The 27,855-nt window shown below is 38.7% G+C and overlaps 3 protein-coding genes across 13 annotated transcripts in view; 1 reads left to right on the forward strand and 2 right to left on the reverse strand.

Moving 5' to 3' along the window:
- rg (A kinase anchor protein rugose) overlaps positions 1-4,351 on the reverse strand; it is a 416,363-nt gene extending 412,012 nt beyond the window's left edge. For 6 of the 7 annotated variants that reach the window (XM_069131579.1, XM_069131556.1, XM_069131578.1 and 3 more), the window contains exon 1: positions 3,991-4,351. In XM_069131579.1, coding sequence (XP_068987680.1) covers positions 3,991-4,149 — 159 coding nt within the window. In that variant the 5' untranslated portion in view covers positions 4,150-4,351. The remainder of the gene's footprint in view (positions 1-3,990) is intronic. The other variant, XM_069131573.1, reaches the window with a different exon arrangement.
- Positions 4,352-5,162: 811 nt separating this feature from the next.
- Positions 5,163-7,590, forward strand: Septin2 (septin 2). The gene is made up of 8 exons (XM_069131597.1): positions 5,163-5,250; positions 5,525-5,642; positions 5,731-6,067; positions 6,219-6,330; positions 6,403-6,595; positions 6,665-6,792; positions 6,867-7,040; positions 7,116-7,590. Exons 1-8 carry the CDS (start codon positions 5,221-5,223, stop codon positions 7,287-7,289), a joined length of 1,266 nt encoding a protein of 421 aa, XP_068987698.1. The 5' UTR covers positions 5,163-5,220; the 3' UTR covers positions 7,290-7,590.
- Positions 7,591-7,630: 40 nt separating this feature from the next.
- Positions 7,631-27,855, reverse strand: part of LOC138189568 (growth arrest-specific protein 2) — a 30,124-nt gene continuing 9,899 nt past the window's right edge. For 3 of the 5 annotated variants that reach the window (XM_069131594.1, XM_069131596.1, XM_069131595.1), the window contains exons 2-8: positions 24,062-24,501; positions 15,607-15,731; positions 15,243-15,384; positions 12,846-13,092; positions 12,120-12,381; positions 10,873-10,998; positions 8,560-10,544 (exon numbers count right to left, since the gene is read on the reverse strand). In XM_069131594.1, coding sequence (XP_068987695.1) covers positions 10,338-10,544; positions 10,873-10,998; positions 12,120-12,381; positions 12,846-13,092; positions 15,243-15,384; positions 15,607-15,731; positions 24,062-24,281 — 1,329 coding nt within the window. In that variant the 5' untranslated portion in view covers positions 24,282-24,501 and the 3' untranslated portion in view covers positions 8,560-10,337. The other 2 variants (XR_011176068.1, XR_011176069.1) reach the window with 2 other exon arrangements.

Here is a 27,855-nt window from a genome sequence, read left to right on the forward strand (position 1 = left end):
ATCAGAACAGCAGCATAGAAAGAACCAGAAAATGTGGAGAAAAAGAGGCGAAAAGGTCGGCGGACTAATTAGCCAATTTCATTGCGTCACGTATAGGAAAAGTAAACGGATAATCCCTGGTACGGAGAAACTCGAAACCGCTACCACTTTATCAGTTACTTATGCAAATTTGCCCATCAAATGGTGTACACACGCATTCAGAGCAAGGTTGGTACGACCTTCACCTCCGAAATGCGACGCGTTTCTGCGTAGTCGATAAAGTCGTCGACGACGCGTAATGTCGCGAAAATTTCTTATTGGGCGCTTCCGGCCACGTTGGCTCAAGGATAAGAATATTTTTAATGCGTTACTATCTGCGTATAAATACGCCACTTGGGAATAATTAAACAATAAGAGCTACTTGAACAAATTTATCTGCGAGACAGTTGTAGAAGTTGTACAGTGATTCACGAAAATATTTAAACTAGAGTCATTAAGACTATCAGAATTATAGGTGTAATTCAGAATTAAAAAATAGAAGGAAGAATATCGCGAAATATATTTATTGCAAGAACCAATTTTTGGTATTTTGATCTATCAATGATGAAACTGGGTTCGACGGATTTATTTTTAAATTTGTAACTCGAAAAAAACAATAGTGAGAAAAGATATATGCGAAAAGATAATTCTTTTAAATTGTCTCAATTTTTTCACGCCGTAGAATAGCGAGAAAAAATTAAAAGGACGTCATTTCTATTATTACCAAAAGATGGAATATCCAGTCATTCTATCAATAGTCGAATATTGTGTTTCCCGCTCACTTATTGCGCATGAAACTTCATTACTACTGACGTAATTCAAACTTATGCTAACCAGAAGTAGTAGAATAGTAGAAGTTAGAAGAGCGAGATAATATACCATTTAAACATTCTTAATTTTTAATCGTTTATTTTAAATTTTTACATTTTGTGATTTGACGATTTTACAATTTTACTTGCTACCAACAGAATGCTGTTTTTCCTATCAATGTATATTCCTAAATTATCCTATTTTTCTCTCAATTGTGTAGGAATATTTTATTAACTTCGCGAAATAATATAAAATTTAAATTAAAATCTGACTGAAAATGGAAACCGCTTTCACGGTGGAATATTTTTAGTGAAATTTAAGATTGAATTTGCTACTATATGGTTTGAATGTTCTATACGGAGCGAGATAATAACGTCACCAGTGAAGTTTTTCACCTCATTTCGCAACACAAAAGCGAACCTTCGAAAATCAAATTATATTTGACGTTTAGTTACAAATAACTTCGCGTGCATATAGTTAATTTCACTGCCACTTTATACTTTACTTATACTCTCGTATTTTACTAGTTAACGGTTATACTTATATATCGCTTTATTTTTAAATTCAGTTAGTTACAGTTTCCATAAATTTCTCTTAACCGTTAAAGATAGCACGGTTACGTACAACATGGAAAGAACTTAATACAAATGATGACGATGTCAAGAAAAAGAATCTTGTACGGATTTCTGAAATTTCGATATTTTAAATCGTCGCACAAGTGGTGTTAATAATCGCGACTATTTATTAACAATATATTGACACAAATGTGACCATTAACAAAGCCTCTTTAACCACAATCAAAATGTTGGATGCCTTCGCTCCTAGCCACATAATATGAATTACACACGATTCGGACTACGGTCCAAACACAATAAACGCTTGTTCCTATCGAAATGGAATGTAGTCATGGATCTAATTTAGACTTCCATTCATGAAACAGAGACATAAAATGTACGAATATCCTTCAAAATCGATAAATAAGTACAAAGGTAAAAGTTTGAAGCCATATACATCTAGTTTAAAGGTAAAACACTTTCCTTTTCAATACTAACATAAGAAACACTTTTCTTTTCAGGAGAGGAATTTCAGCGTGCTTAAAGATAACACAATCGAAGGATTCTGAGAAAAAGGAATAGAAGAAAATGCCTCGTTGATATATTAAAAATAATTTTAGGTATCTGTGCTATGCTCATTTTTGTTCCATTTTCTACCACTCTCGTTTTTATACACACCATGGGAAAATTACATCGCGCATCATCGAAATCAATCCCCTACATCACGAAAACCACATAAAAACTCCTCGTTATAACCATTCATCTTGCCACGCACAGCCACCTCCCTACGTATACTTTCACTATCCGTTACAACATCGTTCTCCAGAAAATTAACCACATGCCATCCTCCTTCGCGTTTATTGTTAGATGAATGCAAAAACTCTGTCTGTTCCAGAGTCCCAGCATTATCTATCATAGCAGCCGACTAATGAGTACGTACATTGATCGTGACGCTGTCGTGATCGTCGATGACGCTAACCGATTCAGGGTCAAAGTAAACCGTATAATCGGTATGTTGGCGAGTTCGTGAATCTCTAGATTGTGCAACCTCTGAGAGAAGATCAATGGAAAACGGCAGAAATCGGAACCCTGGCTAATTCTTTGAACAACAACGAAGAGACGGACAGAATCGGAAAAGCGGCGCGATCGTAACTCCGTGTAACCGTGACGGCCGACATTAATCGCTGCCACGTGCTACCTATTTGTCTTCGCCAGTTCGAGAACCGGCCACGTTCCACCGCCTATACATGTTCCTATGGTTCCTGGTTGTTCGAACGAAATCTTTACGCGGTATTCGAGTTCCAGCTATTCCGAGGAATTTTCAAGATTTTAAAATGTTCGCTGACATTTGCGTGACAAAAGAATTTTTGGGTTTTATCTGATATATCGTATTTTAAATATCATAAAATTCTTTCTCGGTCCTATCTAAATCTTAGTTTTATCTGTATCACGATTTCTGACCAATTTAGAACAAGAAAGGTTCTCCGTTGACAATTGCGTGTCGAAAGAATTTTAAAATATTCCATTTGTTTTTGTATTTCTCAACATTGACCAAACGTTAATTGGAAATTTCATGTGTATCATTTTTTATCACCTTTGTAAACAAATTTTGTGTTTTTAAAAATTAGCTTCCATTGCTGAATCTAAAATTCCAGCCAAAAAATTTTCATAATTATCCTGAAATTTATACAACACGAATATTTCCCAAACGTTTAATCATACGATCGACAGTTGACAAATAAAATGATATTCGATCGTTTGGAGCGCACGATCGACGGAAATTTTAACTCGCATCCCACGCGGGAACGGTGTGCGCGACAAGATCGCGCTGATAAGCATGTTTTTCTACGTGGCGCGCGGACACCTAAACGCGAGCCGAATTCCCCGGGGAAATAAGAACAATATCGTGAACGCGACACGTTGACGAGTAAACAGCGCTTCGTAGCGCAACGTCGACTACGAAACGCGTGATTTAACGCAATAAAAACACGACCGTAAACTTTTTGTGGCTACACTACGTTTCGATTGCCGCGTTTCATATTTTTCTTTCCTTGTTTGTGTCCTCGAAAAAATAATTGGTCGTTACACGAGTAAATAAAAACAAAACTGGAGTTAAGAACGTAATTGCAGTAAGACATATCAATAAATGGCTTTAAGCAAACAAACGATAAAAGTATTAATATTTTAATCTAAGAATCTATTCGAATCGAATTAAAAATAACGATAGAAGATAACGAGACATATGGCTCGATTTTGGAAATTGTTTTCACTGAAAAACGTGCGAGCAGGGACTTGTTTACCATAAAGTTAGCATGACGTTTGATGATGATTTTCAGGCAAACATTAAATGTGATCGTAACGGAAAGAAGCACGATTGTTTCGTATCGTATACGCTCTGAAACGACGCGCGCTGTATTACTCTCGATTTCGATTAAACGACGAGATATTTCACAGTTAGCAAGGTCGTGCACACCGTGTCGATTGTCGCGAACAGGGTTTGACAGCTCCGGCTGACAGATTTGGTCGGATGTCGCAAAATCGGCGGGAATGACCGTGAAATAGATAGCCGGCACGCCGGATAAATCTATGGAATTTCAATGTTACTCACCAGATGAAGCACGGTGTTGACAACTTCCCGATTCGACACCTGTCCCACTTCGATCAGCCCGATCAGCACGGCGAATTTCAGGCTGTCGTTCATCGCCATCGCCACCACCTCCTCGGGCCGTTTAATGTCACTGAACGGTGGACTTTTCATGTCCGCCATCGCGACGGTTATTTAACCTGATAACACGTTTCCCTCGCGAGGAAAATATACGATAGTTTACACAGAGACCGTCTTATGAACGAGAGCTTTTCCCCGTCACATGATAATACAACACAAATTGATCTTCCATGTTAGAAAGTAGACACTGTTATGAGGAGCCTGCCAGTACGGCAACGCGAAACACCCTAGCGACGCGGTCGCAATACCAACACTAACTGAGCCCGTAAATTCCTACCTGAGCGGCGTACGCCGCTGTGGTGGGGGGAGGGCGCGGCTTACAAACCTCTTATATACCCATATGAACCTGCACCGGTAAATATTACACGCTGTTTTATTTATTCGTAATTTAAATTTACCTTTTCGGTATTAAAGTTCCAATAACATGCCTACGCTGTGCCATGGAATTAATTAAAGTATTTAAATGAAAGAAAAATTATACTCGTAAAATTTGTAATATTTTTATCATAGAAGTAACAATATAACGTACTAAATGTATAATAACAATTTTGTTCCTTTAGTAGAATATATATTATGCATATATGCATATAACAATGCATGTGAAATAAGCAACAGCATTCTGGCGCAATGAATAAGGTATACGAAATTACAAAATTCATCCAGCAATCAATGTGTTAATAATCACGATGATAACATACGTAAAGGCGAAATATAAATTTTAACTCGATATAATTATGAATTATTTTTGTTAAATTAACCTGTAAATGATGTCTGGTAGTATGCATTGTTTGATTTGCTGCTTACATATGAACTTCTGGCAATAATACTATTGATTTATTCCCGATAATCTCGATTAATACCGATAAGATATACAAAATGTATGAATATTTATATGACATGCTTATTGAATCACTTTTATTCAAACCGAAATAATTGCAGAGATATCCGACATATATACGGATTTCACTCGATTTTACCTTTAATGAATAAATATTGTAGATTATAATAAATTAAGATGTGTATGTATACGGTGTTACAGAGAACTACGGTATGAGTATGAACTGGTATGAGTATGAACTGGTATGAGTAACACACGCGTCACTAGTAGTAAAAATGGCGTCGGCGGATGTTGAACGTGCTAAGGTAAGTGTCATTTTTTAAATTTTCCGCCTATATTACGCTACACCTAGCGATTATTCCTATTGGAAGGAATCACGTGTACAAATTCTTGTTTTCATGTATAAACACATATTCAGTCTTTGATTTATACGAGTAATATTTATAATTTGAAGGGCGTTGGTTCTCTATTCTGTCATAACAACAGTATTCTTGATAAAGCTCTCCGTATATGGATAGTACTGCTAGTTTCCGGCCGACTTACTAACTGTTAATAATCATGGCCTTTTCATATTTTCAGATGGAATCTACCCTACGTAATTTAAAATTGTCTGGTCATGTTGGATTCGACAGCCTTCCAGATCAATTGGTAAATAAATCCGTTCAAAATGGATTTGTATTCAATATTCTTTGTATCGGTAAGACAAATATGTTTGTTAGTTTTTAATACATATGTGTACTATAAATTTTTATGATTGTTAACATTTATAATTGTACTTTTAATAGGTGAAACTGGACTTGGAAAGTCGACTCTTATGGATTCTCTATTTAATACAAGTTTTGAGTCTATGCCAAGCCCACATAATCTCCCTGCTGTAAAACTTAAAGCACATACTTATGAATTGCAAGAAAGTAACGTTAGGTTAAAGCTCACTATTGTCGATACGGTTGGTTATGGAGATCAAATTAATAAGGAGGACAGCTTCAAAGCTGTTGTTGATTACATAGATGCCCAATTTGAAGCATATTTACAAGAAGAATTGAAGATAAAACGATCTTTGCCAACTTATCATGACAGCCGTATTCATGTTTGCCTATATTTTATTTGTCCAACAGGACACGGGTAAATATATAGCGTAAAATATTTCTTATGGAAACATTTATCATTTTTATTCTGACATTGTCTTTATCTATATTTATTAATATATAATATTATTATTAATATTATATTAATATATAATAATATTTATTAATATTTAAATGTATAATTATAGATTAAAATCAATTGATCTAGTCTGTATGAAAAAACTGGATACGAAAGTCAATATTATTCCAATTATTGCCAAAGCTGATACGATATCTAAAACGGAATTACAGAAGTTTAAGGTATAGCAGAAGTTACAGTCATCTATAGATATATTAATCTATTGCAGCTTTTTTCTTTATCGTCTATTCCAGACTAAAATTATATCTGAACTACAAAATAATGGAGTTCATATTTATCAATTTCCTACGGACGACGAAAATGTTGCAGAAGTAAATACTAGTATGAATGCCCATGTACCTTTTGCAGTAGTTGGTAGCACAGACTTTGTTCGAGTTGGTAACAAAATGATGCGCTCTCGCCAATATCCATGGGGCACAGTACAAGGTAAAATTACAATTATTTGCTACTATTAAAATATGTGAATTATCTTGAACCATGCTGTTCTTTTTATAGTGGAGAATGAATCGCATTGTGACTTCGTTAAATTGCGTGAAATGTTAATAAGGACAAATATGGAAGACATGAGAGAAAAGACACATTGTCGTCATTATGAGCTATATCGTAGGAAGCGACTAGAACAGGTAGTTTATTGCACAAAATAAAAATTTTTGAATCTGGCTTACATAATCCAATTATTTATAATTATAATTTTCAGATGGGATTTAGCGATGTTGATAGTGAAAATAAACCAGTTAGTTTCCAACAAACCTGCGAAGCAAAAAGATCCATTCACCTGCAAGAGCTCCAACAGAAGGAGGATGAGATGCGACAGATGTTCGTGGCACGAGTAAAGGAGAAAGAGGCTGAATTGAAGGAGGCAGAGAAAGAGGTAATAGTATTTATAATTTTTAATGTTTCTGTAGAAGATCCATATAATAATTTCATTTTTGTATGTATTACCTAGCTTCATAACAAATTCGATAAACTGAAAAAAGATCACACAGAGGAAAAGAAAAAGTTGGAAGAAAGTAGAAAGAAGCTCGAAGACGATATTTTGGAATTCAATAGGCGAAAAACTCAATTCGCTCAACAACCTCAACATCATACGTTAACACTAGGTAAAAGTAAAAAGAAGTAGAAATGTCCGCCATTGATGCTGCAATAAATAAATACGATGCTCCATTTTATATCTCTATATACGTATAAATATTGTTACTTTAATCGCATAATATTTGATCACTGAGATTAAAATTAAATTATCAAACGTTTTCGAACGTTATAATTTATATTGCATTCTTATGTATTTCTTTACTCATAGATGTTATTTTATACCAGACTGACTATCATGAAAAAAAGTGATGTTTACCAAATTTAACTTACTTTTTGTATTAACATATGCACTTTGAGAAAAATAAAGATATATTTGTTACTTACAAATACATCCGTTTAGCAATCAATTATATTTACTATACAGATGTCTAAGAGATTTATAATTAAATATTTTATTGTTCAACAAAATATAACAATTAACACAATAGTATCGTACTTAAATAAAACTAACGTTATTAGCGGCATATTTTATACGTTATATGAAATACACGAACTGATTACGAGCTACTTTTATAGAAGCATGTTTTGATTACTAACGTTAAGTAAAAAATGAAAGTAGGATGTGCAACACAATCATATCACATTACAAATCATGAGAAAATAAACAGACTATGTTTGCGATGATATCACGATGCTCATCGTGCAATGGAATATTTATAAACTGATTCGTAAATCTCATAAATTCGATATTTCAGTTCTTAACAAAAATCTGCAGGACAAAAATCCATTTGATGCTAGAATAAATAGCATTGCACACGATAAATTTACACGAGAACAAACAAACGAAACGCGTGAAATCATCCTCAATTATAAAATTTCGTTTAACGAAAAATACTCTAGAATACTCTGCGTTTAATTAAGCAGGTACGTACAACTTAACCGTACTATAGACATACTTATTCTGTAACGCGTTTACGATAATAATATAATATGGCGGAATCATTTCATTCGCGCGTAGCAATAATGACACTAAACATACTCGTGAAATAAATCTGTTTCGATCACTACGTTTAGAACTGATTGCGTTATAATTTACAAATAAATACATTCTGCGTATACGAGCGAAATATCTAAAACAAAATAGATTACACACTATGTGTCGAATACTAATTTACGAAACGTACAACGCTATGATACAAAATCAATTTAGACGATAGAAAGGAAAAAGTCTAACAAAAAGGAAAGCTTTGAACGGCAACGTTAATAGCCTCAACGTGCCGACATTGCTCGTCGTATATTTCTTTGCTTTGGTATTCCTTTGCACACTGTGTCCTTGCATTTCTGTGAACCGAATAAACACATGTCGCCTTGTATTTTCGCTACAATACGTCCTTTGTTACACCTTATCCTATGTATTTATTATAAAAGTACAAAACATATATTATGGCAATTATCGTGAAGCATTTTGCGTGTTAGCAAATTTAGTACGTATCGATTATGTGCCAAAGTGTAAGAATTATCGTCAGGGTCGGTGTCGGTAGATACACATGTTGTGTCTAAGAACAATATAAGAAGATAGATTTTCTTCTCAATGATGAGAAAGGTTTAAAGATATCCTTTGAACGTGAAGCATGAAAATAATAATCATTCGTGTCAATCGTTTAACACTGCTATATAATAATCTAACAATAAATGATCTAATATTTCAAATAGAATTAATCGATGTAACCGACCCTGTCATTTGTTACAATCTATGTGCCTTACATTGCTTACCGCGAGAAATATTTAAGTGCACTACGAGATTCGCCCGTGCGGGTCGCAGCAATGACCAAGTATAAATAAGTAATAATTAATTGCTTCATCCCCTTTTCAGTATAATAATCCCGTACTCTTGTAACCGGTTACCTAACCTTTAAAGCTTGCATTTCTACAAAAAGACGGAGTCGTTCGATCGGTAAGTTCAATTTCCTGTAGCTCTATTTAGCCCGACAAGCTCGATTTAAAATGTTACCTGAGTCCTTAATTGCACTTTCTTCTAATTACACGCATGGGTCAACTTCGAAGCCGAGGCAGCTCGTTCGCAGCGGATACACTGTGTTGGTCGTTATCTTCAATGTAAACGACATTCCGATAAGCCTTTATTGCCCGTGGTCGTTTCAACATACGTATACCATTACAAACTTTGGTCATTGCGGTCTTACGACTACCTCTACCAGGTGCATTACCCTCCCGTCTATTTCTGTTAGACAATTTCCAAATCAAGCGTTAATATGCCTGTCATCTGTGGAATGTGTGACACTTAACCGTTTACGGGTCGTAAATCGAAACCGATGGAATCGTTGATACCTATATACGAAAGGCAAGTCCTTGTTCTTTTAAACGAACAACTTACGCGACATGTAGGAAAGTACAAATAAATACAAGTCGCATTTCTATACGTACATACATATACATATAGTACATACATTGTAGCATGAACACAACGTATAATTCGATGTGAATGTACAAAAATAACGAGCGAATGTATACTATAGATCTATACAATATATTCGTCAAAAATTCGTACGGATGTGAAAATGGTAAGAATCAGCGAATATCGCGGGAGTCTGCTCAAGAGTAAGATGGCATATTAACACGCTTGTCAGGATATACGTGTAATATTAGTGCTCCCCAGCCATATTACATGACATGTAAGAAAAATAGTGCCATCCCCTGTATAACTTATGCATATGTATATGAGAGACAGTGGTGCATTTAATACAAGTTCTACTATATTTGATCACGAGAATAGCACAGAGATAGAATTATCCAATCCCTCGATATCGTCAACGCGCTATAGACAGCGGTTGGAAAGAAGGAAGACGTCGTTTCTCGGGGACATTACTGATCTTTGTGTATTTTATAAAGATTCAAGTATGTAACGTTCCCGCCGTTCATCTATCAGCGTGGTACTCTCGTAACTTCTCGTGCTTCTATCGAATAAAAGTCTGATCCGAATGAAAAGACGGAACAGAAGTTTCATCCTTTTTCAGAAGAAGCCACCCTATCGAACTGTCTCTTGACTTGTACGAAACGGACCAACAACAGCATGAACGTGAAGTAGCGTGGACTTGTAAACAGGCACTGTGCTTTTAGGCTAACGGGCCGAGACGGATTCCGGTGGAGGACTGCGATACTTGGCGCGAATAGGAAGAAAGTTGGTGTGCTTGTTGCCGTGAGGAGAAGGCGGCGTGCTCTCGCGGTTGAGGGTCCTCACCTGACAGGGATCGTGCCTCGCCAAGAAATGCTCCAAGGTGTCCCAGCCCCCGCCCACTCTGACCATCATGTGTCTTCCCTTCAAAAGCTGCGAACACGTCGAGTAATATTGTCATTAGTAACGGAAGGCGTACTTCCAACTGTACGCGGCAGGTTAACAATCTAAAAAAGCTTTTTTTGAAGGCTGCCAGGATTGTTTGATGCAGGTGTGTTTCTAATAATAAGATGTCTGCATTGCGTTTCTAGAAATGTACAGAACCACCGATATGAAGTCGCAACGATGTTGCAACGAAGCCCAATTTTACGAGTTTTGATTACCCCATAATGAATGGTAGATCAATGATACGAAATAATACTATATGCACATATAGTTCAAATCTTAATTCGAGATAAAGGATCAGATAGATAATACATACTCTGATGAAGACATTTCGTCCAGCGATATGGTACCGTCCTTCGCCAACTTTACGCACCTTCAGTTTGGAGCATCTTTCGGATGGGCACTGGCAGAGTCTCTGCACAGCCTCTGTGGCTCTTCTCACCTGAAAGCAGTAAACAGGCCACATCGCGATGTAAAAGTTGGCCACGGAATCCAAATAACATTATGACAGACTATGCTCAGACGGACAAAGAATGATCGACCGTCATCGTGAGATAAATCGGTTCGACGTGTCGCGGGGAAAGTTGCTACAGCGGCCTCTCGGAACATCCGCTCTGCGGCATGCAGGAATCCGACACGCGAGGATCCACGAACGTGTAAACGCATACGTGAAAAAGCTTAAAGCGTCCCGTTCGTACCTATTGTTTCTTTCTTCTCCCTTCCACGTGAACGGGCGCGTTCGTGGCGAACGTGACACGATGCAACTTACCGAGCAAATTGCACGCTCCTAGTCAGTATTACTTGCATTTATTACGGATAAAAGCGGAATTAATCTTTCAAAAAACTTGGAGCGTCAACTTGAGCCCACGTCAAACGAGATAAATTGTTTCTGGCGTAATTGGTAGCGTATGTTAATGAAACGAGGACAAGAGAAAAAGGTAATAACGCGCATTGTTCGTTGGATAATAAGCAGTTCTAATTTTGCACTTGTTCCGCGACTAGTTTTTGAGTAGACTTTAGACTTCATGATGAATGCAACATTATACCTTTTATATGCTTGTTACTGTAGGATGCACGTAAGTGAAATAGAAAAAAATGTTGTAGATGATTTTAACGTTGAACGTGTGTTTTCATTTGATTTTATTTATGAAGCAAGCCGTGTTTAAATTTATTTCGAGATCGTTGAAATTGGGGCGCGTATGATGAATTAAATTGCTTTGTTTGTAGCTTCCGATACCAGAATCAAAGTAAAGTAATTGGTGATGACCCAAATAGCTTAGCCGATAAGCCGAGAAATCGATAAATGAAAAGTTCTAATTTAAATTTACGATTAAGTACTTAAGATATTTTTTTTAGATATTCCCGTGTTTCAATTTATAATTAGATCTGTTTTAGAAAATATGTATATTAAAACGACGAAAGCTTACTTTCCAAGGTTTCGCTTCCGAATTATTTAACGATCAGAAATTTCTGTCAGAGAAGTGCCTAAAGCATGGGAATGAGAAACTTGAATACCAAGCATTTAATTTTATATCGGACGTAGAAACGGTTTGATCAGCGTACCTTACGATCGAGTTCCGTTATGGGACCCGTGTGTTCCGGCGGCTCGGCTGGCGAGGGCAAAGGTGAACTCGATGGCGATGGAAGCTCGTCCGGGTCCTCCGCGCTTCCTCGTGACCAATCGTCCTCCGTCGTATCGCTGGGTACTCCGTCGCTACCCGTTGGCCCATTGTCGCTCACCGACCTTCTCATTTCGGGCTCGTGCGTCACACCGGTGGTTGGATCCAGCCATCGCGTCGCCGTCAACGCGACTTCCGATGCTGAACTGCAAAATATGGTGCAAATTGGGTCGAAATGCCATTGAAATTCAACATAAAAGAGGATTCTTTTGTCCTGTTACCTAAATTTTAAGTGGGTAGGTACTAGAAGCTTTAAATGCTCTCAAATCGGGAACATCGATGACACTCTTAAGAAACTTTTTCATCACCAATTTTTCGACTTTTCAGATACTGTATTACATTCGCGCTTCTCATCGCCTTTGAATTTTCATTAAGATATAGATCATCAAAATTTATTGAAGTTAATATCAATAGTATACGTCTTCATTTGAAAATTATAAACTTCCCTGATGTTTGATTCAACAAACACAAACCGATTACAGAATTGTTAAGAATTGAAAATTGTTGTTAATTATAAACAGAATATCTTCTTGAAATACCAATTGCACGACAGCGATATCGTCAAAAGCGGAGATGTAAATGGGAATGGAGAAATCAAAAGGCACAGTACCTGCTGTGTTTGATCTTCTCTGTCGGAGGTCTGGGTGTTGCGGTCGGGGACGGTGATTGAAACTGCCAAGAAACCAAGCTGCTATGGGATATACCACTATCGGACAGACAGTGAAGATCTCGCTCTTGTTCGGCAGCGATTTCCCTCTCGAGCTGCACGAGTCCCGGCGGTTCGACCGAATACCTTGACGCCAATCGTGCCACTTCCAACAGACACAACACCACGTTCCGTGGCTGTCCGTGTAGGACTGTAAAATTAAAAATATTAAAGAAAATGAAAAATTTGTCGTATGTATACGTAGTAGAAATACAGATAATTTGAAGGAAACCAATACGTATGTATTACGCTAGACTCTAGCAATTTTTTATTGCGTTACATGTTTATCTAGTTGCAGAGAAAACGCTGGAAATGGTCGTTCCATAATTACATACGTGCAAGTTTACATTAATTTACAATTTACCGTAGAATGGTTTATACAGTGGCCGACTACATATTTATTCATAAATAATGAAAAAAATAATTGGAGCAAAAAAATCGTTAGAATTCAGACAAGGCCAAGTGAAACATACGTTAAAAGGATTTGCATTTTAATGAAAACTTTCTATCTTGAATTTATACAACATATGAAAAGATTTTATACGTTCATAATTTATCAGGTGCTTCGAAGCTTTCCGATATTTTAGTTTCTCCGATTGCTATATCGGGCTACGTGATACATCGCAGTCCACATGGTGAAAATTACAAGACAACCTAGAAACCAGTCTCTTTACGACCGTCTCATCCACGCTACCAAAAAAAAAAAAAATGTAGATTCTATTTACAGAACGTAAGCGATGACACCCTCGACCTTCTTCAACTACCATTGTAATTGACCAATTTAGCCTACATTTCGTGGTACATCTCATTTATTCATTAAAATAGATCGTCTTAACCAAACGAAATGGTCATCATATTATTCGCAATAAAATTGTAGCTACTTCTTAATTCAGAAAAAATATCGCATCTTCGATCAAACTAAAAAAAATTTTTCACATACTAAGACAACTATTCTCAACGGAAGAATATACAAAATTTATCCTTGTTTGGATAATAGATGAGCTTTTTAATCTACCCCAATTGCTTCCTCGAGCTATTCGTTTCTCCTATGGTCGGCGGATTCGTAAAGAGACAAAAGCTTTGTCCCACGTTAAATCTACCTGCCTGATGATTTTACTTTTGTAGCACGAGGACGAGCATGACACGAAAATCCAGATTCACAGGTTTCCGTTCCAACGAAAAAGAATTTCAAACGGGACGAGCACCGTGAAACGAAACAAAAGGAAAAAGGAAAAGTCCCGCCATTATATTTCGTTCCATTGTATCGAGCTTCGAATGCCAGCAGTATTTCAACGTCTACATCGGCCCTATCCAAGTTGAATTTAAACAGTCTGTGGCACTCCATTTAAGATATTGTAGCAGAAGCAAAGCAGACTGACGCGTTATATTCGATGAAAGTGTTATATTTGAGAATCGCGTGTTATTAATAGAAACGTAAGTATATTAATCTTCTATAATCGGATTTTTCTTCTCACATGAGAATGAAAAGTGAAAGAATTAAAAAAATAATTACTGCTGCAATTAGACCATGAAATAATAACAGACACAATTTTCGAAATATTCTTGAAAAATACATATGTTATTTTATTAGATACTGATTGGATGTTGCAGTAGTAATTGAAATCAATGCAATCATCTTTGATACGAGATCTTTGAATATTATTTTCATTCCCTTAACTTCTGAATTGGCAGCATATCAGAGCTACGTGTACCAAACGATCGTAAAAGGAAGACGAAGTACAAAGGAGGATAGAGGTCAGTAACGGCAGAAGTTCGAAGTTACTGAAAGGCAAAGTTAGGGGAAAGTAAACTTCGGAACTTATTCTTTATGGGCCCATTGTTCTTTCTCGGTTATCGTACTTCAAGATTTCAGTATACGTACGTATGTATACGAAAGTAAAAATAGCGCCATTTTGCGCGACAACCATCCCCATAACGCGTGACCCAGTGGATCAGTTTTTCGCAACTCTGAAGTTTCTTCGCTTCCGAGATTACATCAGCTACGAGCGCTCATTGTTTTTCGTCGTTGCATTGAAAGTCAGTCGGCTACGAGGGAAAAACAACTCTTTTTCATCGTTACCACCGCGAGACGCGGTTAATTCGCGGCGATTATTCTTCCTTTCGTGGTAGCTTTGCATTTGCATAGCCACGCACAGCCGGCTACACGGCATAATTGGCGGGATTTCGCTTTTAATCGGCTCAGTTATGGTCGAGTTGCAGCTATAGCGAGCGAAACGCGGCTAATAAACGAGGCAAGTCGATTTCAACGAATTAAGATTGATTAGCTCTTGGCTTTCTTACCGAGATCGTCGCTCTCGAATAGAAGATTCTCGTGTACGCCCAGTCGTCTGCAGAACTGTATGAAGTTCTCCATGTTGTCCCGAGAAAAGAAACTGCGACGCGCTGCGTTTTCCCAGCAGCGGCCCTTTATCACCGGCATAGGCTGAAAAAGAACCGCGAGGAATCGATCATTGAAAAAATGCTTATTACGCGAAGACGAGGAGATCGATAAATGACTTATCTACAGGATCTATATTTTATTAACATACGAAAAACAATCGGAAATGAAATATTTGACAAGAAATACGCGAACTGATCGATACTGCTCGAACAATCCATCTTACACGAATGTTAAGGGTAGCCTCTCAACAGCGCGATTACTCACCCCTTTCGCTTTTCCAGCATCAATCGCTGTCCTCGCCTTTTCCTGGATAACCCTCGCCAATCGACACACCACCACGCCATTGTCCAAGGCGTCGAAGAAGTTGTCTCCCGATACGATTTCCGAGTCTGAGATAAAAAAAAATGCGGTCCACTTATAAAATTTATTCTTTTTAGTCTACTAACAAGCCGACGATTCATCTTTGTGTCGATTCAACGTATTACGCAAATGGCCTCTTGAAAGCAGCCAAGAGCATCGACGAAGTGGCGTCATTGTTGGAAACAATGGGGCAGTTCTCCTCGGGCTCTCCATCGTAGTCAAATTCTTCCCGGCAATAGTAGGGTGACTTTCGCTTTACAGTTTCTCAGAGCTTTCGAGGGGTTGACAGAAATGTAATTACGCTCTTTTGCAACTTTCTACTATAACACATCTTGTCGATTCTTTTCAATTACAAAATCTTCAAAAATTCGTACATTGAAGAGCGAAAAGTTCATAATCGATCGGAGTATTGAACTATTCAACCGCGCTTCGCTATCGCGCGAAGGAGAAAGCGAATTAACCCTGGCGAATGCATGGGACGCGCTATCGCGGCTCATCAAAGGCGACAAAGGTCTCTAAGATGACACGACCGTCAGAGAACGTGAGAAACCATTCAACGGATTGCTTCAGATTCATCTATAGAACCTCTACCTACTAAAGGAATATCTGTTCGAATCAATCCTCGTACATACTCTTCCTTCGATCGTCTCAACTCGTCGTACATCTACATCCACCCTCGCTTGTATTTAGTACACGGTAGTCAATTTCTTGGCCTACGAAAAATTGATCGCTAGGAACGCCAGAACCGTTTCATGGTGGCGTGCTCGGTCAAGCGAAAAACGATCTAGCTAGGACACTCTCACGATAGGCCAATTCGTGCGTGACTGCGCGAAATCATTTCAATTTCGTTTGTTGGCTTCGTCGGCTTGTAAACAGGATCAAGGCCGAGATTTTTCGAACGCCTCGCGTTCTGTACCAGAAGCAGACATCGCGATGCAGCATTACGGACGCACACGTGCAAAGTTACGCTATGTAGAGGGAAAGAAATAATACAGAGGCACCCACGGTTCTCCCACGCTGCTGGGATAGATGGAGACGGTCGAGAATCTAAGGAAAACCCGATGGGCCACGACACGATCCGTGCCATGTATATAGATATAGCCAGGATACGATGGGAAATGGGAACTAGGTTGGGCTGACGGAACGATAAAGCCTCGTAGATACGGATGGTAATGAGAACCAACGTCGTGGCTCGTGACTCGACCTGCTAACAATAGGGTTGCACCCGGGGCAGAACGAGAAAAAAATTGTTAACGGGTAGGCTTATGGAGTAAAGTCCATCACATGTTGTTTCGTGGGACACACACGTGGGCCCCATGTGTATGCAACGTGTACGTGTGCGCACACGTGTACAGGTAACACGGCATGCATACGGACGTCGTCGTCAGATCTGGTACGCGAGTATCGTTCGCATATGGCCTGGAGACACACAATGGCAAACCGAGTGCAACGAGCTCGTGATAACGACTGCTCTCATACTTGTGTTCATAGGATGTATAACCCTTGCTCGATCTTACGAAAGATCACGGGCGTGAATGTATTTGAGTGCGAACCGCGCGACGATCAACAACAACTCGGTCAACCGGAACCGACTGCGGTAGTTATGTTCGACACTATGCAAGTTGATAACGCGACGCCGTTTAAGGGAAAAGGCGAAGTCCAAGTATTCGATAATTAAACGATGAATTTTCGTGCGAATCTTTTGCACGATCGAGCTAGTATTTGTCTAACGTAAGATTATTACGTTCTACATTTTCAGTATATAACTTTACCTATTTTTTCTTGAGTATTCGTATAATTGTATCCCTCAGAGACATCGGGCAATCTATGACAGAATTTTTCCAAGTATAATTTCTACTGGGTTAATAGCGTGGTATTACGTGTGCCGATAACAACCGTACACCGTGACCCCCATTTTCTTACTATCCTTGGTACGCTACCCTTCGATTTTAACGTTCGTCTGACCTCTTTAAACAGCGGCTCGAGCCTTTTTCAGAGTATCCCGCCGATATCGTCCTTGGCATTGTTCGATCGATGCATTAATTCGAGTACGATACATTACTGCAATAACCAGTTACCATAAAACACGCGGAGACACGACAGCTTTTATTTCGTCATCGCGTGGACCTCACACAGTTTGTCCGCCAAATAGGCAGTACGAAGGAAAAGTCTACGGAACAAAGTTATTCGTAATTTCGCACTTGTGAAGAATTTTTTGGAAGGATGGATTCTAAATGGTTTCGTACTGAATTCGTGCAACACCATCGGTACCAGGGTCGAAGGTCTCACTACATCGGTGCGATTCACGGTTCGGTAGCCCTCCATGCCGAATAAGCAACCTATTCGCGAACGTCCCCTGCTTTTTAAATCCACGATCCATCGAACCCCTTTTACACGCGTAAGCGTGTCGGCTATGCGTATGTACGCCCATTATGCGTAATGCGGCTTCAGGTAGCCACGATGCAGGGAGAAGAAGTGGCACGAAGGAAGAGGGGTGCCCGGCAGACTTCCGGTTGAGTCAGACGCCGCTGCAGCCGGCGCAGACGCAGGGTGTGGGTCGAAAGGTCCCGTCCTTTCGTATTATTTTAATAATCGCCACAGGAAATTCGCTGATTTTTCGTTTTGCCCTAAACTGGAAGTCCTTCCTTCGATTATAATAATAGGCATTCGATGATGGGTAAGTATAATCCTTCTCTCCTTATTTCCGAATATTCGTCATGGCGGACTTTCAACTTTAGAATCTTGATTTTTATTTTCTGTGAATTTCATTTCTTCAACTATCCTTCAGAAGTGTGGACAATTTTAAACTTACACATTTTGACAAGTGAAACATTTGGAATCCGGATTCGAAGACGTGGGTGACACAGTTGCCAAGTTTTTTGCAAGAATTTAATGAGTCTTCGATGATTCACTGGAAGGCTGACACGTGTTAAACGGTAGATGATTGAAAATAGGCACTTCGGTCGGCGAGATCGTGTGGGATAAACATTGATTGTTTCCAAGATAACTTATTTCCAATTGGTGGGTTTAATACGATGGTTGTTTCCAGCAATTTAAACGCGTTAATATTACAGTATAGCAGAGATGCTGAACCAATGGAAAACGTAGTTCTTCCTTCGTTGCAATGACGTTGTTAATCTTTCACGTTGTTAACCTTGAACAACCAAATCGAGAGCCGCATCGAAGGCTTAGATGTCCGGATTTAGATGAACAAATCCAATTGTAATGTGTTCGGTCGTCACTATTAATAAGGCTACAAATAGGAAATCGATTTTTTAGTCGTGACGGATTCATGTTTTCAAACACGATTTTCATTGAAGCAATAAAGTTAGAATCTTCCAACGTTTTTGGTAAAAAATTCTCTTCTAATCACGTGGTAAAAAAAAATGTTAAAGTTACTGTATAAATGACAATCAACTAGATTTTAGACAAAGAGAGACAATGTTACTAACCAAACCCACTTTATCACCATAAATCACCAACCTTCCAACAAACTACAATCCCCACCAATCATCCAATTACGACACTCCTCGTGACATGCACTACCTCATACAAGTATCTGGACACTAGCTCGTTTTTGACAGGATGTAATTTAATCAAAGAATTAGGGATACATGTGGGTGTACAACGATTTTATTTCCTCTTATAAACTATCCATATTTTAATCTCTTATTAATAACAATTACTAATTTATATTTTATTTTCTCTAAAAATAAACCATAGCTTCTCTGTAATTACATAAACAAAAAGACATTCGTTTATAGAGAACTAATTCGTTCCACAGTACGAAGAATCCATCCAACGCGGCAAAATATTATCTATATCCCACAAGAGGATTAATCTTTCTTTTTTCTTTTTTTTTTTTTTTTATTTTACAGAATTCATATCACCGTCAATAATCGTTAATCATTGAAGCTGTTTCGAAGCGTAGTCGCGTTGCGCGTTCATTTACCTTGTGCACGCGAAACGCTAATTGGAGCGACAGTCGTGGACACACTCAAAATAATTCAGTTCAAACAGCGAAACGTCGTCGGGCCTCTGGTTATCTTTCCCCGCGCAAACACCCCGCGTGTGGCTCACCCTCGCGCATTAAGTTCCCCCTCGATTGAATGCAGACGGGAGAGTTGACCGCCACGCTGCATTTCAAACGGTCTCCTCCTCCGTTAACGCTGGCGTGGGTGTGGGTATGCACGCTTCAATCGTACACCGCACCGGCGGAACGAGAATAGTAACGACACGGCAGAGGTACCCACACACGATTCCGCGAGCAAAGGCTGCCGACCTATCTTTCTCTCTCGTTGTTCCTCTTTTTTCTCTCTAGAATCCTGCAGCTTTGAAGCTGCGATGAGAAACCAACGTGATATTACCACGCGATATAATTAGATACGCAAGTACTCCTCAACGTCGATATAACGAAAGATTATTGTACTAATTATCGCAGTTTTGGTCATTCGATATGCGGCCGTGTGATAATTAAGAGTATGAATTTCAAAACGACACGTATCTACCAAAGTAGATAGTTTGAAAAAGAAAGTTTCTTTTTAATCTTTTTTAACTCTGTGTTAGTTTTATTTATTCTTCTCTCGTGTTTATAATAATACCTCTTATCGTCTGCATTCAAAAGTACCTCACGTCTTATAAGTGCATAAGCGTATTATGTACGCGTAAGAACGAAGATATTTATCAATCTACTTTCGATATCAGTGCTGATTTCCTACACATTGTATCGATTCGATGCTTTCTAAATCTTTTCGATAATAAAATCAGATAGAGAAAGATTACCAAACGGATAAGAAATAAAATCGAAAGATCCACGTTCCACGTTCAAAATGTACTTTGTAGATCGAAAGCGTTCGCCATAGCGAGCTAATAAAGTAACAGCGAGTCGTTTCGTTAATAAATTCCGTGCAACCGCGTTTCGCGTAATTCAAAGCAATCTGTTCGCATCCAGAAAGACGACACGGTACCAGTCGGCGCGCGTATTAGTCGTTTTTCTTCGAGAGACCGCTCGTGTCGTAATCCTTCATGGTGGTCCAGATCTTGCGGCTGGATTCTTCGAGGTCGCATGAAACCGCGATCGTCCGAACGCTCCGTTCACCAAAATATATGGCAACATGTTACAGACATTTCGTACGGAAACAACCTTCCTTGACATCGATAACAACGTTGCCGGTAAACCAGATAAAAAGAAGAACAACGAAACGGCAGCTTGTTCCATTTCAGTTCGAGACATCGAGTCCTTCGACAGGATGAATACTCGAATGCGGATTATCGATCAAGTTTTGTAATAAGTTCGCTGATAAAAGAAGCTCTACATAAGCGAGTCTTGTGAATTACGAGTCTTCGAGGATGTCTCTAGGCAGATTATTAACAGCAAAACAAAAGTAGGCTATTAAGTAGGTAAAGTTATTTACTTAAAGTAGTATAAGTTCAGAATGGTGACTTTGTGCGACGTTCGATGAATCGGGGCGGTTCTATTTTACGCAACGGCTCGTATTATCGCCGTATTAGGAAAGTAGTAGTTCAGAAAGGCGGTCACACTGGTACCTGAGACGAAAAAAGCGCTAGACTCTCCGTGAACTGATTAGTTTCTAAGAAAGCAGGAACATCCATTTCTGTGGTAGAGAAAGAGTATCTGTTTTATCCACCTTTTCAACGTTTTACGTACTTCTTAAAAATTCTTCCGTATCTTTTTACAAATTAAAAATCGATTCTTCTGTAATTTAGTAAAAGCAATGGCAAAGTATGAAGCGTCAGAGAAATTAGGAACTGTAACAATTTCAAGCGAACGCTAGATAAATGGATCGAACGAGAAAACGAATACGTATTCTACGAATTCACCCACTAATTGTTTTCTCGGATGGAATGGAGCGGAAAGGGTTTAAGATTCTCGTAGTATTAGCTATACGTTGCCTCTGAGAACGCGCGTTTCGTGATCTTTGCGTGTAATCCAGTCAATGAAGAGAACTTTCACCCACTTTGAAGTTCGTTAATGTATCGCGCCAGAGATCTCGCGGATTATCTTAGTCGATGCGACGGCTAGTCCATGTTGCTGTTTGATCTATGAAGCTATCCAGAAGAAAAAAACGAACCTGAGACGAAGATATCGGAACATGCCTCTGTTTAAAATAGACTTTTTATTCAAATTAGATGATTATAGGTATCAATTATCCTATTTCTATTTAAATTCTTCATTTAAATTAGGCAGTTACAGCGAATTAAACCAGTTCTATTTGAATTTCTAACGAATAGAATTTTATTTGCATTAATAATAATCATCGTTTACGGTACTTTTTGTACATTTTTATGCCGATATTCAAATACTAAAATCGAGAAAATACTTTGATCTTTATACGATATCATTAGCAAACTTCTGTTGAATGTCCCAATAAGAATCCATCAGGAACGAGGATACATCCTACAGGAATATCTCAGACATGCGTATTAATATATCTAACATTTCAAAAATTCCCCAAATATTACTGTATCGTTCCACTGTGCGAAACACATAAATCTGCTACAAGATGCGACATCGATCATCGATCCTTATAGGATTTCTTGAATCATGCATGGGCTCAAGGATCCTAACCAATGCAGCCGGATTTGCATCGTCATAATGGATTCCATTTTACGGATGCAAATTATTCGGCAATAAATCCACGCCGGTTAACCGATGCACATTTCATCCATTACTAATTAATCAAATTCAACGATATTAATTCATTTATAATCAACGAATCCAAAATGGAATTATTTTTCAATCCCTTGTTAATTACGATAGCTTGCTTTGTTTTTACAAAGTCTGGAAATTGCAGCCTCGATTTCCTCTGTATATTTCTAACACTTTGCCCCATCTTTGTTCATCATCCGGTATACATTTTATTATATTAACAATATACACGTTACATAAATGTTCCACATGCTTATTATTCTTATTCTCATCTTTGTTCCTATGATCTCATCGCTTTCATTAATTACCTCTACGATTCTGCATAATATATTCCGATTATCTTTACTTCTAATAACTCCAAACCACGGTAAATTGATCGATCAATTATTATTCGCATTTACCACATTTCTCGCTGTACATTCGAAACGATCTATTAAAATTGTCGACTATCAAATCGTTAAATTGGAAAAATCTTCGTATCGGGAAATACGGATACGTTCTCGTTCGCGAAACCATCCGCCAAAAACGCGACGGAACGAAAGGCCAAATGTTACGAATATCCTTTCCCACGTCGCGCCAGATGCGAACCTTTTGTGTGCTACGAAAGCCGTGTACGCACGCCTTGTATACCGCCGAGCGACGAGCTCTTTCCTCCGTCCCTTTAAGGCGAACCCACATCGCGAAGAAAACACGCGGTCACGGAAAAAAAGCAGCCGAGTACACGCACGGAACTGCGATCCTCGTTACGTCATGCCGATTCCTTTCTGCACCTCGTAACTTTCACAAGCACGTAAAAATAGAAGCTTACTTGTTACGATAAGAAAATGCTTCCACGGTCTGGAATTTTCAAGATTTACTTTTGCTAAATGTCCATAAGAATCACTATGAGATTTCAAATACAAAGAGCTTTTTCTAAATATAGAAATTTTAAACGTTGGATGTAAACAAAATTCACACGTTGTGATTTCTTTCTAAAAAGACAAATAACCTTTACACGTGATAAATATTACGTGAATTTATGAGAGGCTTTCACAAACCGATTGAAACATCGATCGATAGATAAAAATGTATATATTTGGATAACGGGAAGCGGATAAGACGAGTTTCCGCGCCAGTCACCTCTCGCAAATCAAGACGATGGACGAATTTAGTTTATCGATCGAAAAATTTCACAGCGGCATGCATAGGGTGATCCAATTCTTATTTACTATGTTATTCAAGAATTGATATAATCAGGAATTATTCAGACTACCCTATATATCGAATTATAAAAAGTATGCATTTTAAGTAGAATAAAATTACTTCAAATCCTGAAGTAGTATTTCCTACTTTTAATTCTTCACGGTCCGGGAACGTAATTGCAAAGATTCACGGTTTGCGAACAAACCTCCATAAGAAGCAAAAACAAAGAACAGTCCCTTTCAAAGGTTTCGCTGTTCCTTATCAAGCGATTACTCTGTGAGCCACTACAACGTCTAATCCTAGCTTTACCTAATTCCTCCAATACAACAATTCCACCTGACAAACATGTTATGTCATCGGTGCTACCACTGGTCCCACATGTTTCTCTGGTTGCCAACCAGCAATGCCAACACATCTCAACCCCGCAAGCTTGCACGTTTCTGTTCCACCCTGCCTCCCCTTACTCCCCTTCGAAATCTCGCAATATAAAATCAGACAGCTACTCACTCAACGTTTTATTGATCCAATCGGCGAGGTCCTCCTGCAGTGGCAGCAACTGTCTGCTTTGTGCCGAGTGCAGACGCTCGTGATAGAACTCTGCGTACTCTTCCTCTTCCGGCGAGGGCCTGGGCACGTCGGCGCGATTGAACACAGTCACTGAAGAGGGTCCCCAGCTGCTACGATAACGGGTGTGCTGCGAAGACGGGAATCGATTGGCGTACGACATCCTGAGGCGGAAAGGACCGAGAAGCGTCCCGGTGGCCCGCACCGGCCCCACTTCCTCTTGTCCTCCACCAGACCAGATTTAATATTTCCCTTCTTTCTTCGCCTGTCTGGTGTCTGCAGGTTTCCTTCGGATGCGCCACCGATTTCTCACCGGTTCCTCTCGACTGCTAAAGAGTCCCGGCGACGCCGTGCAATGCGGCACGTCTGTCGATTACGCGAGCCTGAAAACCAAAACCCTCTCTGTCTTATCGTGCGTCTTAACGTGATCATGTTGCCTCGATTTCTTCGTGCCATCGAGCAAGGAAGGAAGCGATCTTGATGATCCGAATACCAGGAAAGCTGTCCACGATTCAACCAGCTGAGATACAACAGTGCTTCGCTAACTGGTTATGGGTTTTATCTACTCGCTTTATCTAACCAGTTACCAGGGCCATTTTTTAAGTGGTATACGTTGCGGTGCACGTGAAATTTATAGGGTTTAAGGTATAAGTCATCTTTTTGGTCGAATTTGGTTGAGAAACACGGACCTCTGAATGTTGAAATTTCGACCGATTTTTATGGTATCGCGATACATCTACGGATTTTTATTTCGGAAACTATCTGTTTCGTGGAACTGCCTTTCTCTTTTTCTTGTTTTAATTTTAATGCGGAAGGCTGTATTTACGGAGTTTTAAATATTTTTTCGTTTTCGGGTTCTCTAACTTCCTTGTTAATGTGATAGATAAACGACGCAAGATCCGTGCCGGAAGACACGGGCATAAGTTAACCATAAACGGACCAAGAGATGAAGAGGCCGCTGGCCAAGAGATGAGTCTGACACGAATGACTGGCAGCAAGGAAAACGAGCCTCGAGTGGCGTTTTCGGGAATGAATGGGTTTTATGTTACGCGGAGCTGTTTATAATATCCTGGTCGACAATCTTTCGTAATAGCCCTGAGAGGGATGAGAGTGCAGGATGAGACTTCTCGACCTCGAGGTGGATACTGCAAACTTGTTACACGGTTTATTATGCAGAGGCTCAGTCATGATTAATATCCAATGCATGAAATAAATCTCTGTTTAGGTTTCATCTCTTCAATTCTGTTCACAAAATTTGAATCTGCATAAATATTCGCAGTCTGATAATAAATATAGTCACCGACGTGTCGTTGGTAGATCGCGGTTCAAGGAATGAACATAAATTTCCACGAGGCTCGCGTTCGCAATGTCCACAAACGCCTCTGTATTTAAACGACATTCGACGCTATTAGCATTCATCGACAGCCCCCGGGGAACGCGAGACGTCTCACGCAGAAACCTCGCGATTTTACTGAATCGTTGCGTGGGATTCGAACGATCGAACGATCGAACGAGGGGAATGGAAAAAAAGCAGGACAGAAGAGAATAAATGGGTGAAAAAAATGAAATCTTCATAAATCCTTCTAAGCTTCCACGGAGAACGCTATCGCCTTCGCGTGACGTAAATCTAGTGGCGAACGCTGTCTGATGTAAGCGTTCAATACGCTTTACTATTAGCGAAAGAGATACAGAAAGATTATAAAATCGCTTAGAAGTTCGAGTTAGCACGTGTGGATACGTGTAGTTTGCTTTAAAATAAAAGTTTTAAATTTCAATTTTGTAAAAACTTGGTCTTCTTATTGTTTCGGAGCAGATTAGCAAAGTTTATATTTCTAAAGAGAAATAATTGTAAAATGATATTTTCGCGTCTTGCGCTTTTGAACTTACACATACATGTATATGTAGGTAAAAATCCTGAAAGTAGGAAAATCAAGTCGAATCTATTCGGATCGATGAAATGAAAATCCAGATGATAGTCTCGTGATCGACGAGCAAACCTACGTATGTCCTTCGACATCGATCTATTAACTTGCTGTCGCTATATTTGCTCGATGTAATGCAATCCGTTGTAAACAGGTGAGGACTCTTGACCATGCGTCCAAGCAACATTAGTCTTTTCTTTTTTCACTTCTTTTTTCCCCTGGAAATATGATTTGTTAACGTAATTGCGGATAGATCACGTGGTGTCTCGTGCGTCGCACGATAATTGCAAATAGCAAAGTGTAGAGTTATAGAAATGATCGTGTAACCTCGATATCTCATATATTATCATATTATTATGTTCGAGAGACTGGTAATTTGAATTTTACCGAAATCTTGAAACACAAGAACCGCGAAAAATTAAGATAAGAAATCGAAACGCTTTTTTTCCAAATTTCTGATAATTGATCCTCACGGGCTTGCTTTAATCATGGAAAAGTGCAATGATACATTAGCGGTTGTTAATGTGTTAACAGGTTCGAGGTCAGAATTAGTTATTCATAGTTCGATTCTTCTAACTAAGATATGGAGGCGCGTTAATTTCTTCGAATTAAAATAGTAAATACAGAGTTATTAGCACTAAAATAATGTAAGCAGCTGTAATCACAATATCTGTAGTGAAAAGATTTTCCATATATGCATGTATATTGTATATCGATGATCTGTTGCATTTTTAATGGTATTTTATTCTTTTCGAGTCTGTAATTAATTTCAATTTTTTTTCTTTTTATATGAACATGACTCACCGTTTTACTGGATATTCATTTACTCAAGAATCGATTATCATTATTTTGCATACAAAACTAAATTAGATACAAACGGAAAGTAATATAAATGATAATATGTGTTCGGATAACCGACTCTTTTCGATGTGTGTACTTATTTTAGAGAAATAGGGAATTCTTGAGTAATTACCAGATATTCGATGGGCGAGCGTTATAGGATTTTTCGTAAATCAACCGACCCTGGTGATCGATTATTACCGGCGACAGCTGGCCAATTAATAGCATTTTCGCGTTATCGTGACAAATGGAGCAGAGAAGCGAGTGTGTTAGCCTCAAGGTGAAGCGTCGATGCAACCTAATCGAGCCAAGATAGCGAGTGAGCTCTTGTTTGCTTTTCCACCGATATCTCTTAATTATGCGTACATACGCTCGCTGTCGTGTGTATCTATGTGTTCCTTTGGAGAAATTGAAAATTGAACATCCGTCGTTTTGTGTTTTGTAACTGGAGCAACGGTCGTGCTGCAGGCAACACCGATGAAAGGTGTAAACGAGACAGGAAGTACCATATAAATAAAATCTTTGAAATAGTTGATGGTATCAGAGATACTTGAGAAAGTCATTATACAGTTGAAAAGTGTTTTAATTTCAATATGGTGAAGTAGTGTTAGTGTTCATCGTGACACCAAATGCATTCTCTAATTACTATAAGATACTAGCTATTTCTGAAGTTATACGAATTTGCGTGTTGTCGCTTTAACCGATTCACAGTTAACTTCCATTCGAAGGTCATTGATATATAGCTTTACCTATACACTACATTTCGAAGACGTCAGTCATTTGATAGCGCGATTCGAGCAATTACTATCGAAAGAGTAATTTCAAAGATACCAGACGTTCCGTCATTGATACAATATGTTTTTTAAAAAATGATAAACGTACGTGTATATCATAAATACGTGGATGTATAAATATAAATACCAAAATACATTACTTACTAAAAAAAATTCACCAATAACAAAGCATATACTCTAT

The sequence above is a fragment of the Bombus flavifrons genome, chromosome 2, assembly GCF_040668555.2.
Source record: "Bombus flavifrons isolate JBK064 chromosome 2, iyBomFlav1_principal, whole genome shotgun sequence".
Taxonomy (NCBI): Eukaryota; Metazoa; Arthropoda; class Insecta; order Hymenoptera; family Apidae; genus Bombus; species Bombus flavifrons.